A 13,067-nucleotide genomic window follows, 5' to 3' on the forward strand; every position below is an offset into this window, starting at 1 on the left:
GGGGGAAAGCAGTGTTCGAATAAGGTAAGCACTTTATTAGCAAAAATGTTATATTTTTCATTCATGCCATGAACGCTGTAAACATCAGTCCAGTGAATGTCTCTGAGGAGTGTCCTAAAATAATCAATTTTTGGCTTACTGATTACCCTTTTGAGCTCAGATTTAACAGATTTTATATCCTGTTCAGTATTAACATTTAACAGAAGGAACTGCATGTCATGGTCTGAGAGGCCATTGACTATTGGTTTTGTAATATAATTTTGTTCATTGGACTTTTCTATAAAGATATTATCAATGGCTGTTTGTGAGCAAGTGGCTATCCTAGTGGGGAACTTTACTGTGGGAATTAAGTTGAATGATAGTGTTACTAACTCAAACAAGTTCTTATTGGGAGAGTCTTTAAGGAAATCTACATTGAAATCACCAGCAACCACTATTTCTTTGTTTTTGGTTGTTAAATGGGCCAGTACAGCTTCAAGGTGGTTGACAAACAGATTAAAGTTACCTGCAGGTGCTCGATATACACTTAATATTATGAAGGATTTTTTGTGAAATTCTAATTCTGTTGCACATGCTTCCATATGCTGTTCTAGGCAAAATTTATGAATGTCTATGTTCTTAAATTTATGACAGTTCCTGATGAATGTGGCAACTCCTCCTTTCTCCATTTCTGATCTACAAAAGTGAGATGCTAACCTAAACCCTGTAACACTTAAAAGTTCTATACCAGTGGTCACTTGTACATTTAAGAGTACAAGATAGTCTACTGTCACCAAAGGCTTAGTATTTTTTATAAAAGTTGCCCTCTTTTAACAAAATCTCTTTTAACAAAGGAAGCCTTTATGTCAAAACATTCGTGATGATTAATATGTCTTTTTTTCCCTTGTTAGTTTCCCCCTGTCAGTGCAGTATGTTCTGTGTCATGATGTTTTCATGTCTCCATATCACTTCATGTTACAATCAGAAGATAACTATTACCCTTTCTTGTAATTTTAAGGGCCCTTACAGGGGAATGCTGCAAACTGGTGTTGGAATTGTTCGAGAAGAGGGCTTTTTGAAACTGTGGCAAGGAGTAACACCAGCTATCTACAGACATGTAGTGTACTCTGGCATCCGTATTGTCACATATGAGAAAATGCGTGATCAACTTTTTCACAAAGATCTGGACGGATCTTTTCCTGTATGGTATGTTAATTACAATGATATAAAAGTCATTACAGTAAACTGACAGTTCTGTGATGTGGCCAAAAAAGCTGTAGTTTAAACTGAACTGTTGCATTTGTTCATAAAGTATGTGTACGTTTTGCATTACTTTTTATTTTATTTTTACTAAACTTAAAATTTAACATGACTACTGAAGCTCAGAGGAAATTCCACATGCAGTTAGTTGCATAGCAACCATGAATTGTTTTAATACGCTTCAGGGACCATACTTATTTATATTTAATGTGATACCATGAAAAGCTTTGTTGACACTAATTTTGACACAGTTGTGATTACTTTAATAATTCTAATAGCTGTAGTCACTTTCACTGCATATTCACATGTCCAACAATATAGATGGGTAAGTATAAGACTATCAACTGAAATGTTTGGGGTTAAATCTCCAGTCGATTGTAGGTGGTATTCTTTAAACTTTAGCAATGATTTGGGTTTATGAGAAATGGAAAGCTACACCACGAATAAGAGTTTTCTTTCAGCTGTCAGGGTAAATGAGTTCACAAGCTTAGGGAAGACATGGCCATACCATGGCAAATAGGAGAATATTTAGAAACTCATTTTAGTATTCAGAAGAACATTCTGGATGAGTGCAGATTTTCTATTAGCTTAGTTTTCTTAACTCATTCAAGATGACAACAATGCTGGTTCCCTGAAAAATGCTACAGCTAATTTTCACCCCATCCTTGCCTGACCAAGCAAGAGTTATTCAAGAGCCTCAAGGGTAATGACCCTGACATCCACAAGACAGTAAACTCTAACCTACAAGTACCTTACTTCAGATTCAAAGTTGAATGTCTGCATTAAGTTTTCCTTAAGCATGCATCACGTGTTTAAAAATTAAAACTCAACTCTAGAATAGATTGAAAATTTATGGTGTAGTTCCAACAGGGCATAAAGCTATTTTTCTATAATACTCTGTGTAGTTTTAGAAAAACTGAACAAACTGTGAAGTGTATTGAGACAATAGATGGGTACATTATGATATTGCAATAAGTGAAAATTAGGCCCACATGAGAACAAGAGTGTCTAGAAAATACTTGTATCAATTTTTAGACTACAGAAGAATCACGATGTGACAATTTTTCCATTTTCTGATCATAATTCTGTATCTTTAAATTATACAAGTGACTTCACTCTTGATATATTCCATTACTCTTGAATAGTGTACAAAGACCTTTTATAATTATATTCTGTACATTGTACATACACATATACATCATCAACTGCATAACATCTTTTTACATATCATTCACTCATCAAATATTACAAGCCGTGAATAATAAAATATCACCTGTTGGTGGTTTATGTGATCTTTCAAAGATGTTTAATTGTATGGATTAAGTTATCTCTTAGAAAAACTGAGGTTTCATGGGATGGGTTTGAATCATACTTAACAAACAGATGGCAAAACATTGTGCTAAATAATTAAAACTTCTTTTCGTTACATTTGTGAATGACCTTCCACTTAATATTTATCAAGCAAAAATGATACTCTTTCCAGATGATAATAGTGTTATAATAAATCACATAAGAAATACAGCAACCAAAGATATGTTAATGCTGTTTTTCAAAGAATTATTAAATGGTTCTCTGTAAATGGACTCTCCATAAATTTTGGAAAAACTGTTGAATCCCATAGTGGGAGGTGCATGCTACAATGACTAGATGTACCCAGGTAGCCAAAAGAACAATAGGACTTCATTACACTGTACCTCAATCAATTATTACATGGAACTGTTTCTGAAGTAGTAAAGATTGTCCTGGAGTGATGAGGTTTGACCAAACACAATGACAGTTTTTTGAATGTACGAACTGCAGCATTATGCTAATGTAGCCACTAAGTTGAGCATACTGGCTGTGCTAAATTTGGTAGCACTGATGTAGCCCAGAAATATCTGTACATGAGTGTAGTCCATGGTTGAAGCACTCTTGAAGACTCAATGTTTTGGATACATTATATGAGGCTGTAGGCTACAACTGGTGTGCACTGTGCTCCAACAAATGGAACTCTGACTGTGGAACTGTTAGTGCAGTTGGCTCCTGGCTCAAGGCAGCATAGTTGTGAACTAGCGATGTTGACTGACTGGTGACTGTCAAGCTGCTGAGTGGTGTCCTTTAGAACTGTCCAGTGGAAAAGTACCAGGAAATCGTGATAATGTCTTGTGGCTCACAGATGTGAATTAGTGCTGTTTCCAGCAGATGTGGCACCATCAGATACCACAACAGTTGCTGCAGGCTTTGCTGTGTAGTTGGTGGATTGAAAGGCATTGGCCAGAGTTGTTACATCCCTCTTCCCTATGGAGGAGGGGGTGTAGCCATCTTGCTGTGTAGTCTATGGTGGTGACAGAGATACCTGTCAAGGATACAACATTCCCTCTTTCCTGAGGAGGATATGGTGGAAATGAACCTGGGAAACAGGAATCACGCAAGATCATTGTTGGAAAAAGGCCGAACATGCCACCAGGATTGCAACAACACTTCTACGACCAGAGAACAGGAGTGCTGGGACAGTCAAATTGAAATCCCAAAGAGGTGGACATTATGGAGAGAGTAGAAGCCTCTGGAGGTCAGTAGAGATAACCATGACTGGAGACGTCTGGGGCCAAAGACCAGGAAGGAGTAGTGCAGAGCAGGGTGCAGGGGAAGGCATGTTGAGTGGCACAGAGTTGCCTATTGGAAGAGAAGCCAAGTGCATGAGATGAGTGTGACCCACACTGTGAACGGAAAAGCTCGGGAGAGGAAGCAAGGCTCTGAAGATGCAGGCTGAACGTTGGCAATAGGCAGAAAGGGTGGCTGAACCAACATCTTTGATGGGGACAAGGGGTGAACAGAGGAGTCAATAGAGGACAGAGCGATGTCCCCTTTGGATGAGAAGGGGAGGTCACAAAGGGGGCAGGAGCCGAGGGCACAAGAAGCACAAGAGGTCTGATGGAGGGAGCACTGACAGAAGGCTAGCAACTTGAGGGCTAGGAAATGAGGGCACTTGTGGTGTTGGACCCTGAAGAGGCAATGGGTCCTATGGTGCTGGAACGTGAAGGGGTGCCAGGGCCTGCAGTGATGGTGCTGGTGGTGTTGGAACCTGAAGGGTGCTGGCATCAGCAATGAAGACACTGATGGTGCTGAAACCGGAAGAGGTGGTGGGGCCAGGGAGGCATTGGGGCAGGAGAGATGTTGGTACCAGAGCCTGCAGGTTTAGTGCGGGGGGCTGAACTGCTGGAGAAGGGCAGAAGACAATCAACAGGGAATGCAGAGGCCTGGAGGAAATGTCTCAACTATGTGAAGGAGGTGGGCCATGAATCCAGGGCACCATTGCACTCCAGAGGAGACGAAGTCTGTGTCATGCACACTGGGGATGAGGTGCTGTTGGGACAGTCAAGCTGCTGGAAGAGAAGCTCAGAGGCACACCTTAGAGCTGTAATGGGAGCAGATGCTCTGATTACATGTCCTGCACTTGAAGAGGTGCTGCCATCACACAATAAACCAAATGAGTAAAGGCGTGGAGCAACTGCTGTATAGATAACCCCATGATAGCACAAATTGAATCAATGAGAGTTCTGCTGCTGGATCAGTCATGACAAATGGGCAAATTATGTCAGCCAGCTTCACCACAGGGATTTTCCTGCATGATTACTGAGTACACACACAGACGTAATTCTCTGCATAACATTTCATCATCCAGTTCTGGAGACATTACCAATTTCTATGGCCTCTTTGTACACCCCAGCATAATAATTAATAGCTCTTGCTAAAACCACAGCATCAGAGAAACAAATTTGGGGTTTCTCGCTTCTGGCACTTGATTTGTTACTGCTGATTTATCTGTCTTACCAAGACAATACATACAAAGAGTTTGGCTTGCTGAGCTTGTTCAGGTCTTTAACTGATTTCTGTATCATTAAAGCATTGGATGATGTCTCCAGCATTGGAAGACAAAATGCTAGGCAGAGAATTACACCTTGGATGATGGTCTTATGCCTCTGAAACAAATATCAACAACTATGCAAATACTGGTTGTGAAAGCTTGTGTTCTGTGATCATTAAAATTACAAATACAACTGTTTTCTGTCAGTCAATTGTTTATTTTGTCACTACATGTTTTGATGTTTCACACCATCATCTTCAGGTTGAGAATTGTTAATTTAGATAGTTAGTTTTAGTGAAGAGTGTAGAATCTTTTCACAGTAGGAGACCACAGGCAGTGTAGGTTGTGTTTGTCTTTAGAGGGTTGGTAGAGTCGTAAAAACTCTGCATACTGCTGTCTGTTGTATGTTCTCTCCACTGTACATTATGTTTACATTGTCGCTTTGAAGATGCTTTACATGTTACAGTCACAGCCTCATAATGCCATCCTTTACAGATGAACTATCCGTCTGACATTTCACCACAGACAGTTACCTCCAAAACACAAAGGAATAGCAACTAGAACACTAGGTAATCCATGTCCATGCAGACCACTCAAATCCAAAAATGTACTGACTGAGTCAAGTAATCAGTCATGTGAAAGAGTCCCCAGTATTTACAGGAAGGCAATAGAAGCAGAATGGAGACTTTAACAGCACAGGCGTCTAAGTGAGAGAAACACTGTTACAAATGAAAAAATGTGCATGTCCACTACACAGAAACAAGGAAAAATAAGTAATAAAAGGCATATAATCATGGAACCTGACAGAATGAAAATTGTGAACTCATAATTGAAGAGCTGAGCACTCTAACCTAAGACCAAATAGTAATGCACACAAAGCAGTGTTTCCAAAAAAAAATTGCGTTAACAAAGAATTTGAAAACATGGCAGATGCAGTGACTGTTTGTGGCCCAAAAGCAACAGATAGTAAAACCAACTAGCTGAAGTGCCACAGAACATAAGGAAAGGATGTACAAAAAATGTTCAAATGTCTACTTAAACTGACTTAAACTAACTTATGCCAGGAACAACGCATACACCCATGTCTGAGGGAGGACATGAACCTCTGGCGGGAGGGGCTGCGCGATCCGTGACGTGGCGCTTCAAAACGCACGGCCACTCCATGTGGCAAGGGATGTACAAATGCAAATAAGTCAAAGTAAATGGCCAACAACAAGTGGTCTATGTCTGAATGTGGAACAAAAGCATGAAAACTACCATGCAGGGGCACACAAACACACAGAGGAAGGCTACCCACTTGAACAGAAAGACATAGGGTATGAAGTCCCAGAACCAAAACAGTTATTGCTGAAAAGTGTACCCTAGATGCCACTGCTGAGACGAGAGCCTTACCGGAAATAAGTTTTTATTTCACTGCCATTAGCAAATCCTGTTGTGGGAGGTGCATCGTACAATGAACAGATGTGCCCAGGTAACCAAAAGAACAATTGAACTTTATTACACAGTCCTGGTCTGATAGGGGTTGGTACCGAACACAGTGACAGTTTCTGGAATGAGTGAGCCGCTCCACTATGCTAACATGGCCACTGAGTTAAGTACACTGTCTGTCCTAAATCAGATAGCAGTGACACAGCCGGGAAACATCCATACATGGACATAGTCTGTGGCCGAAGCACTTGCGAGGACTTGGCAGTTTGACAGTTTGAATGCAGAATGTGAGGCTGTAGGCTCAAACTGGTGTGTGATGTGCTCCAACAAATGGAACTCTGCTTGAGGGTCCACTTATGCAGTTAGATCCTACCCCAGAGCACTTCAGCTAAGAGCCCTCCAATGCTGACTGAATGGGAACTGGCTGGGCAGCATTCAATAAAGCTGCCGAGTGGAAGAATACCAGGAAATTACAATAATGTCACATGGCTCATGGAGGCAAGCTATTGCATCCATAGGATGTGATGCCACAAGATAACACAACAGCTGCTACAGGCATGATTGTGCTGTGCAGTTGAGTTGCATATGCCCTGGCAGGATGGCAGCCTGCAGCACTCTGCTGTGGAGTTGCTGGCTGGATTGAAAGGCATCGACAGGAGTAACTACAAAACACTGTATTCAGTTCTGTACAACAAACAGAGTCACACCAGCAATCAATGTAGCTTGCCAGCAGGAGTCAGTAAATAGGGTAGAATGTTTGAAATTTTCATGTGCAAATACTGACGAAAATTTGAACTTGAAGAAACATATTATCAAGCTGCTCAAACAATTGAGTTCAGCTACTTTTGCTCTTCATATGATTGCTAGTCTTGGAATCAAATGAATATTTCCTCTCAGTAATGCCATGGAATAATTTTCTGGGATACTCATCACTTAGAAAGAAAGTGTCGATTGCACAAATATGAGTGGTAAGAATAATATGTGGTGTTTATCCATGGTCATCATGTAGGTATCTCTGCAAGGTATTAAGCATTTTGATACAACATCACAGTATATATGCTCACTAATGAAATTCATCATAAATAATCCATCACAATATGATAAGAATAATGATGCCCATTCCTACAACAGTAGATGAAAAGATAGATTTTATTACCCATTATTAATGATGTCTGTGGTTCAGAAAGGAGTTCAATAAGCAGAACAAAAATTTTTGATTGTTTGCCCAATAACATAAAATTACTGACAGATAGAAAAGAAAGTTCAAAATGTAACCTAAAATTATTTCACCTGGACAACTCTTAAAGTTCTCTGGATGAATTTTTATTTAAGAAGTGGAAAAAAAGAAAAGTTTTAAGTGTAGTTGCATGAGTAGGACTAAAATAATGTGTTCAGTAATGTTAATACTAATCACGTATATATCTCCTGTAAACTGACTCATTCCATGTTATTTCAATAAAATATATTGTTGAAATGATCTATGGAACATGTGTGTATCTAACTAACTCATAATGTCAACACCAAGCCTTTACATAGAAGTCAATCCAAAGAATGAACATGAATAATCTCAAGCACATTCCGTTTCTCTGATCAAAACCATAATTTTTGTCAAAAATATATATTCTCTCATAACTAGACACTTCTCCAAAGTAGTCTGGTGATGACAGGAACTTATATGTTCACTCTGTGTAGCTACTTCCCCTCAAAAAGTTACTGCAATCACCATCCCATCCTGAATGCAGGCATCATCCCTCGGCATGACTCACTGCATGCAAATAAAATAACAGAGCTGCACAATATTTGTGCTCTTCTCTATTAAAACTTATTTTGTGATTTAAGTTAGTGACACTTTTTCCTTGGTGTGAATATATTGGGATACTCATCACTCCTCTGAACACCACATAAACCCCCACTTAGATGAATGATATCATGGTAAGTATAACCATTTTTCTTAATTTTTGTGGCATTTTTCTAGTGTTTTACATACCTTTTATATAGTCACTAAAATTGTCTATATATATATATATATATATATATATATATATATATATATATATATATATATATATATATATATAATTACTAATATATTATAAACTCAATAGCCATTACCTTGTAAACAGAGTAATGTGCTTCTCATTTTGCACTTCTGTTTGTTTCATCGTAATTAACAATATAACAAGAATGTGCCTCTACAGATGCTCATGATATTTTCTTAATTTCATAAATCTCTCCTCTGCCAACCTTTTCAGCTCAGAGTAGCACTTACAGCCTATGTCATCAATTATTTGCTGGATGTGTTCCAGGCTCTGTCTTCCTGTACAGTTTTTAACCCTCTGCAGCTCAGTCTAGTGCCATGGAAGTTATTTGCTAATGTCTTAACAGATGTCCTATCATCCTATCCCATCTCCTTGTCAGTGTTTTTCACATATTCCTTTCCTCTCTCATTCTGCACAGAACCTCCTCATTTCTTACCTTATTACTCCATCTAATTTTCTACATTTGTCTGTAGCACCACATCTCAAATGCTTCGATTCTCTTCTGTTCCAGTTTTCCTGCAGTCCATGTTTCACTACCATACAGTGCTGTGCTACAAACATACATTCTCAGAAATTTCTTCCTCAAATTAAGGCCTATGTTTGATACTAGTAGACTTCTCTTGGCCAGGAATGCCCTTTTCACCAGTGCTAGTCTGCTTTTGATGTCCTCCTTGCTATGTCCGCCATAGGTTATTTTGCTGCCTAGGTTGCAGAATTCTTTAACTTCATCTACTTTGTGACCATCAATCCAGATGTTAAGTTTCTTGCTGTTCTCATTTCTGCTACTTCTCATTACTTTCATCTTTCTTCGATTTAATCTGTCAGTATTCTGTACTCATTAGACTGTTCATTCCATTCAGCAGATCATGTAATTCTTCTTCACTTTAACTAAAGATAGCAATGTCATCAGCGAATCATACCATTGATATCCTGACATCTTGAATTTTAATTCCAATCCTGAATCTTCCTTTTATTTCCATAATTGCTTCTTCGATGTATGGATTGAACAGTAGGGGAGAAAGACTACATCCCTGTCTTACACTGTTCTTAATCTGAGCGCTTCGTTCTTGGTTATCCACTCTAATTATTCCTTCTTGGCTCTTGTACATATTGTATATTACTCGTCTCTCCCTAAAGCTTACCCCTATTTTTCTCAGAATTGGTGCCTTTACGTTTCCTAAAGCCAAACTGGTCATCATCTAACACACTCTCAATTTTCTTTTCCATTCTTCTGAAATTATTCTTGTAAGTAACTTGGATGTGTGAGCTGTTAAGCTGATTCTGTGATAATTCTTGCACTTGTCAGCTCTTACAGTCTTCTGAATTGTGTGGATGATATTTTTCTGAAAGTCAAATGGTTTGTCACAGGCTCATACATTCTACACACCAATGTGAACAGTCGTTTTGTTGCCACTTCCCCCAATGATTTTAGAAATTCTGATAGATGTTATCCATCCCTTCTGCCTTATTTGATCTTAAGTCCTCCAAAGCTCTTTTAAACCCTAAGACTGGGTCCCCCATCTCTTCTAAATCAGCTCCCATTTCTTCTTCTATCACATCAGACAAATCTTCCCCCTCATAGAAACCTCCAATGTGTTTTTTCCACCTATCCATTCTGTCTTTTGCATTTAACAATGGAATTCCTGTTGCACTCTTAATGTTACCATCCTAGCTTTTAATTTCAACAAACATTGTTTTGACTTTCCTATATGCTGAGTCAGTCCTTCTGACAATCATTTCTTTTTCGATTTCTTCACATTTTTCATGCACCCATTTGGCCCACACTTTCTGTTTATTTCATTCCTCAGCAACTTATTTTTCTGGGTTCCTGAATGACTCTGAACAGTTTTGTACTTTCTTCTTTCATCGATCATCTGAAGTATTTCTTCAGTTACCCAAGGTTTCTTTGCAGTTACCTTCTTTGTGCCTATGTTTTTCTTTCCAACTTCTGTGATTCCCCTTTTGAGAGATGTCCATTCCTCTTGAACTGTACTGCCTACTGAGCTATTCCGTATTGCTGTATCTATATCCTTAGAGAACTTCAAGTATATCTTGTCATTCATTGCTACTTCTGTATGCTACTTCTTTGCATAATGCTTCTTCATTACTAATCTCTTAAACTTCAACCTACTCTTCACCATTACTAAATTTTGATACACTCCTTGGTATGCCTTACAATCCAGTATCTGATTTTGGAATCTCTGTCTGACCATGATATAATCTAAATGAAATCTTTCCATACCACCCAGCCTTTTCCAAGTATACCTCCTCCTCTTGTGATTCTTGAACAGAGTATTCGCTATTACTAGCTGAAATTTATTACAGAACTCAATTAGTCTGTCTCCTCTCTCATTCCTTGTCTGAAGCCCATATTCTCCTGTAACCCTTTCTTCTACTCCTTGCGCTACAACCGCATTCCAATCTCCCATGAATATTAGATTTTCATCTCCCTTTACATACTGTATTATCCTTTTAATATCCTCATATTCTTTCTCTTTCTCTTCATCTTCAGCTTGCGACATTGGCATGTATACCTGAACTGTCATTGTCAGTGCTGGTTTGCTGTCAATTCTGATAAGAACAACCCTATCATTGAACTGTTCACAGTAACACATTTTCTGCCCTACCTTCCTATTCATAATGAATTCTACTCCCATAATGCCATTTTCTGCTGCTGTTGATATTAACCTATACTCATCTGACCAGAAATCCTTGTATTCTTTCCATTTCACTTCACTGATTCCTACTATATCTAGATTGAGCCTTTGCATTTCCCTTTTCAGATTTTCTAACTTCCCTACCACGTTCAAGCTCCTGACATTCCATGCCCCAACTTGTAGAACATTATCCTTTTGTTGGTTATTCAATCTTTTTCTCATGATCACTTCCCCCTTGGCAGTCCCCTCCTGGAGATCCAAATGGGGGCTGTTCCAGAATCTTTTGCGAATGGAGAGATCATCATCACACATTTTCAATTACAGGCCACACGTCCTGTGGATAGTAATGTGTCTTAATGTGGTTGTTTCCGTTGCCTTCTCCATCCTCATGTCATTGATCATTGCTCATTCTTCCTCCTTTCGGGGCCGTTTCCCACCCCAAGAGCAAGAGAGTGCTCTGAGTCTCTGTCCACTCCTCCACCCTCTTTGACAAGGCTATTGGCAGAATGGGGGTAACTTCTTATGTCAGAAGTCTTCGGCCACCAGTGCTGATTATTAATCAAAATGTAAGTGGCGATGGGTTTCAACCTGGAACTGTGAACATTTTGGTTATTAATCAAGGACACTACCCCTAGACCATGGGTGCAAACCTTTCAAGGCATAATTGCAAGATATATTTTTTAAAAATATGTAGTTTTCATGAGAAAACAATAGATTCTTGCAGCTTTGACCTCCAACAACGGTTTTACAGTTTTCTCTTCATAACAATGTAGATGGAATTACATTACGAGTACTTGTAACAATGAAATATAATATAATATAATTGGATAGATTGGGGATCAAGGTCGAAGGTAAGGAAAATTGAAGGAACAAATATGCCGGAGATCAATGACAGAGAAGAATACAGGAAAAGATTAGAATGTCACCAGTGGAGCCGCCAGGAGAAACGGAAACCGAAGATCTCGGAAGAAGAGTGGGAGAGAAGAAGAGAAAGAATGAAGAGGTTGTGGGAGAAGAAGAGGAAAATGCAGTCCCCGAAGGGCCTACCCATGGTCCTACAGAAGCCGTAATGCAAGGAGAAGAAGAAGATAATTGGATCATTAAAAAATCTACACACCGTGCAATGGTGGAACACATACATAAAAAGGGTTATAATTAGGCAAGTTTTGGAGGCGCTGTTCCTTCTTCAGGCAGAGGGGTTGAAGGGGAAGGAAGAGGGCCAAAGGGAAAGGACTGATGAGGTTTAGGAAAAGGGGTAGCATTCAGAAAAGTCACCCGGAGCCCCAGGTTAGGGGAGACTTACCAGATGAGATGATAAGGAAAGACCACTGGATGAGATTTGAAAATCTGAGAGCTTAATAGTGGAAGGTAGGGTAATATGCAAGACAGACGTTACTGCTAAAACATCATACATGAGTTAACAAAAGCAAAGAAAACTAAGTGTGTTGTATGTGATAGAGGTGGGAGGGGGATGGCAAAAAATAGACAGGTCAGAAAATGAAAGATGTACAAAACTAAAACAAAGTGAAGAAAGGTATGGCTACTGTGAAGAAAGGCTGAGACCAAACAAATTAATGTAAATTAAGGCCAGGTGGGTGGCAAGAACCAAGGATGTGTTGGAGCACTAGTTACCACTAGCAGAGTTCTGAGAAACTGGTGTCTGGGGAAAGAATCCAGATGGCACGTGTGGTGAAATAGGCACTGATGTCACAATTATCATGTTGTAGAGGATGATTTGCAACAGGGTATTGTGTTTTGCCAGAATATACCCTCTGCCTATGCCCATTCATGCTAACTGATAATTTGGTGGTAGTCATGCCAATATAAAAGGCCAAATATTGACATGTTGTAGAGGATGAT

At 39.3% G+C, this 13,067-nt stretch overlaps 1 protein-coding gene across 1 annotated transcript in view; it reads left to right on the top strand.

The window, feature by feature from the left end:
• LOC126236577 (mitochondrial uncoupling protein 4) overlaps nt 1-13,067 on the top strand; it is a 437,887-nt gene that overhangs the window by 258,233 nt on the left and 166,587 nt on the right. The window contains exon 4 of the mRNA XM_049945990.1: nt 998-1,185. Coding sequence (XP_049801947.1) covers nt 998-1,185 — 188 coding nt within the window. The remainder of the gene's footprint in view (nt 1-997; nt 1,186-13,067) is intronic.

Source organism: Schistocerca nitens, chromosome 2, assembly GCF_023898315.1.
Source record: "Schistocerca nitens isolate TAMUIC-IGC-003100 chromosome 2, iqSchNite1.1, whole genome shotgun sequence".
In the NCBI taxonomy this organism is placed as follows: domain Eukaryota; kingdom Metazoa; phylum Arthropoda; class Insecta; order Orthoptera; family Acrididae; genus Schistocerca; species Schistocerca nitens.